This window comes from Vicia villosa, linkage group LG6, assembly GCF_029867415.1.
Source record: "Vicia villosa cultivar HV-30 ecotype Madison, WI linkage group LG6, Vvil1.0, whole genome shotgun sequence".
Classification (NCBI taxonomy): domain Eukaryota; kingdom Viridiplantae; phylum Streptophyta; class Magnoliopsida; order Fabales; family Fabaceae; genus Vicia; species Vicia villosa.
This window is the reverse complement of record NC_081185.1, coordinates 115,751,254-115,755,364: the sequence shown is the minus strand read 5'-3', so window position 1 is coordinate 115,755,364 and position 4,111 is coordinate 115,751,254. Positions and strand designations below refer to the sequence as shown.

Here is a 4,111-nt window from a genome sequence, read left to right as displayed (position 1 = left end):
GTGAACAGACTTTTATACGAACAACATGTTCGATACTGCTCAAATTAGCAAACATCTAACAAAGTATTTTTCGTCTGTGCACACAGACATCAAGGAAATTCAGGCATTCGAGAAATACTTTGAAACTGTCTATGATCCAAATAATCTTAGTCGAAGCGTTGCTGATGCAGCGAAAACCTTGAAAGAGAAGTTTACTAAAAAATTCCCACAACTGAAAATCCCCCATTCTATAAAGCCTAAGGATAGATATAGTTTAGATTTTCAGTTGCAACCACTAAAGTTTCCAAAGTTACCCAATGCTGACTGTAGCACGGTGGGAGAACTGACTTTTCAGTTTTGTTTTCGCAAAACATGTTGCGGTTAGCAAGATTCGCCACCGACTTTTATTTTATCCAATTTAATTAAGAAAGGCATAAAAGAATAAGAAAGACCTTTTTAAATATTGTTGGGTTCGGGGGTAATTATATAAAGGGAAGGTGTTAGCACCCCTTGTATCCAGGGGCGGATCCAGACAATATATATTGGTGTGGCTAAATATAAACGAAAGTACGAACTAAATCACATTAAAAATGAATAATAATATTTAATGCAATACATTACAATGAAAATCGTCTATCATTCATTTCTTGAAAATGAGCTAAAATAACATCATTGTTAATTGTTCCAAGAACATCTTTTTCTATAAAAGTTACAAGACGATCATTTAACCACTGATCACTCATTTTGTTACATAATTGACTCTTCACAAACTTCATAGCTGAAAAAACACGTTCCACACTTGCAGTTGCTACCGGCAAGACCAAAGCCAATTTCAGAAGCTTATAAACCATATCAAATGTGTTGCACTTATTTGTTTCCACAAATTTTGCACAAAGATCTGAAAGTCCTTTTAAATTTGCAAATTTTGGATCACATCGAACATTTCTAACATAATTTTGAAGTTGATGTCGCATCACCACTTCCGGCACATCCACAAAATCATTTGGATAAAGTTCAACCATCCTTAATAACTTTTTCACATCAAAAGCTGCAAATGACGATGAAGGACTCAAACATGAAACACATTCTAAAAGTTCAGTATTCTCTTCATCAAACCTAGCATTGAGCTCGTGCAACTGCAAATCTAAAACATTAAACAAACAATCATGCTTATAATGATGCAAATTAGAAACACTAGAAGTTGTAGCATGTCGCCTAGGTTTCTTCCCTTGCACATATGATGCATCCATGTCAGGCACATCAATGTCAAGCTTATTGCAAATTTCCATAACCTTAGATATAAGCTCTTCCCATCCATCATTCCTCATTTCTTGTAATTCTTGTTTTGTAGCATTGACAAGTGACAAAGCATTCAAAAGATCTTGATCACGCTTTTGTAACGCTACACTCAAATCATTTGTAAATCCTAAAATCTCAACCATCATATATAACATGAAGATAAAATCAAATGATTGAAGCACATCTAACAAAAGCATAGATGATTCTTGGTTTAACCCACTACCAGTTTCTAAAGTGAGAGTCCTAAAGTGGGAACCCCAACGAGTGTCACCCGCTCTAGCAATAGATGATTCTTGGTTTAACCCACTACCAGTTTCTATTTGGCCCTCTTCAATCAATTTAGCAAACTGAGCTACTTGTTTGTCCCGAAGTAATTCTTGTCTCTTATTAGAAGATCGAATGAAATTAACAAGCATATTGACCTTACCGAAAAACCCACTAACATCTTTGTGAGTCTTAGCACATGCAACAAGTGCCAATTGAAGTTGATGGGCGAAACAATGCACATAATAAGCAGATGGATTCTCATTTTGGATTAAAGTTCTCAAACCACCAAACTTACCTCTCATATTGCTAGCTCCGTCATACCCTTGCCCCCTAATGCTAGATATACTCAAGCCATTAATAGACAACAACTTCTCAAGTGCCTCCTTAAGTGACTTAGCACTTGTTTCTTTAACACTTACAATGCCAAGAAACCTTTCTTTTACCAAACCTTCATTATTAACATAGCGAATAACAACAGCCATTTGTTCTTTACCAGCAACATCACCAGATTCATCAATCAAAACACAAAACACATCATCCGCAATATCACATATAATTTGTTGAGTTATTTCACATGCACAAGCAGCGGCAAGATCCTTTTGAATCTTAGGGGAAGTCATAAGGTTATTTCCCGGAGCACAATTAATTACACTAGCTATCTCCGGGTTGATTTCCTTTAAAGTATCCACCAACTCAAGAAATGGCCCCTTAAATAAAGAGTTAAGAGACTCATCACTCCCTCTAAATGGCATGCCACACCTCAAAAGAAACTTAGTAGCTACAAGGGATGTGTTTACACGAACACGATATTCGGCATTCATTTGATTAGTTTGATTAACAAACGAGGCCTTAATACTTTGGTTTGGACTCATGAGAGCATAACCCATATGCACACAATCAACATGACTATTGGAAGAAGTAGCATGATTAGCCAACCTTTGAGCATTCTTCCAATCACCAAAACCGTCTCCCACAAAGTGATCCCCCCCATACTTAGAAACATTTTTAAACAAAAAACATGGCAAACAAAACACTAGGTCCTTAGATTCACTATAATCAATCCAATCATACAAATCAAACCGATTTTTGCAAAATCGACGCTTTTGTTTACCTTGAATAGACCAAGGGTAAACGAAATTGTGAGGAGGTTGATGACGACCTATTTTTAAATAAGCTTTCCTTACCTCATTTTGGATGTCGGGATGATAGCTTGAAATTGGAGGCCTAATTCCCGGATCCGTTTCCAACAATTCATAATCAACAACTTTGATACTTTCCGATGCTTCTACATTAGTCGAAGAAGTAGCTTTGTCTCTAGAGAGTACCGGAAAAAATTTCTTCATCCTATAAAGAGAACAATAAAACCAAATGATTAGAAAGAAAATAATTCATGAGAAATTAAGAAAGTTGGTATTTTTAATAAATTGGGGGTTTAGGGTTCAACTCAAAAAGGAGAAAAGAATGAGAGAAATTTGAAATACCCACTTTACCTTTGATTTTCAATCACACGCAAATAAATGCAACCAAGTCAAGTGAACAAATTGGAGAAGAAAATAATGAAATTTTGGATTAAAAAATATGAGAATAAGAGACAAATATGAGAGATGGTGGGGTTTGAGAAGAAGAGAAAAAGAAGTTATGGTGTGAGAGAGAGAAAGAAAGAAAATAGAGATATTAAGAGAGAGAAAAGTGAATTGCTGTATTATAGTATTTTTTAATTTACAAATTAACTTAATTTTAGTTTAACTAAATATTATATATACTATATATAAAAAAAAAGTAAAAAAACTGGTGTGGCTAAAGCCACACCCTGCCTCATAATGGTTCCGCCCCTGCTTGTATCCATGGTTATCCATGGGCTCTTAATTTACTTGCTCACTTTATAAGAAAACTTTTTTTTTCGTGTGTGTGTGATTTGAAAAATAATTTTGTAAGGTGCTAATGTGAAGCGAACTTTGTAATAACTCCTGTATTAGTCCTCAGGAATGTATACAAAGTATTTTTTTCGTTTGAAAGTACGATGTAAAAAGTGTTTTGTTTTGATCGTTTGGAAATATGATGGAGAAAATTGTTTGAGCACGTAAATTATGCGTATTTACCTTACATGTTTGTCTTTCATATTATTCTTCTTTCGTTTTAAGGGAAAGAGACAATCCATACTATTAGTTGGTAGGAAGTTCTTTCATTGGATGTTAGGGTCATCGTATGGTCATTGAAGGCAACATTAAAGATACTTTAGTACTTTTGAAGGGACTATTATCACTTTATCGTAGGGTCACCGGGACAAGATCATATTTCATAGGCAACACGAGGGTCATCGAGGGACTATGATCTTTTGTATCGTAGGGACTATGTTGATTTTACTGAGGATCTTTGTGCTTAAGTATCCCTATTTTCGAGGGACGTGACCAACTTAATCGTAAGGTAACAAAGAGAGAGTTACCTAAAGGTGGTGTTTGCAAAGTGTGTTATTTTCAGTTATTTTATCTTGGTTGTTATGGTTATTCTAGCGTTTGTTTGTTATCTTGGCATACAAGCCTAATTAAACTAGAAGTTAAATATGTAC

General features: G+C 35.0%; 1 protein-coding gene across 1 annotated transcript; it reads right to left on the bottom strand.

Annotated features, from left to right (window-relative positions):
- Nucleotides 1-596: 596 nt before the first annotated feature.
- LOC131612147 (uncharacterized) lies at nt 597-2,888 on the bottom strand. Its single transcript, XM_058883957.1, has one exon. The coding sequence runs from the start codon at nt 2,886-2,888 to the stop codon at nt 597-599; it is 2,292 nt and encodes a 763-aa protein (XP_058739940.1).
- Nucleotides 2,889-4,111: the final 1,223 nt, after the last annotated feature.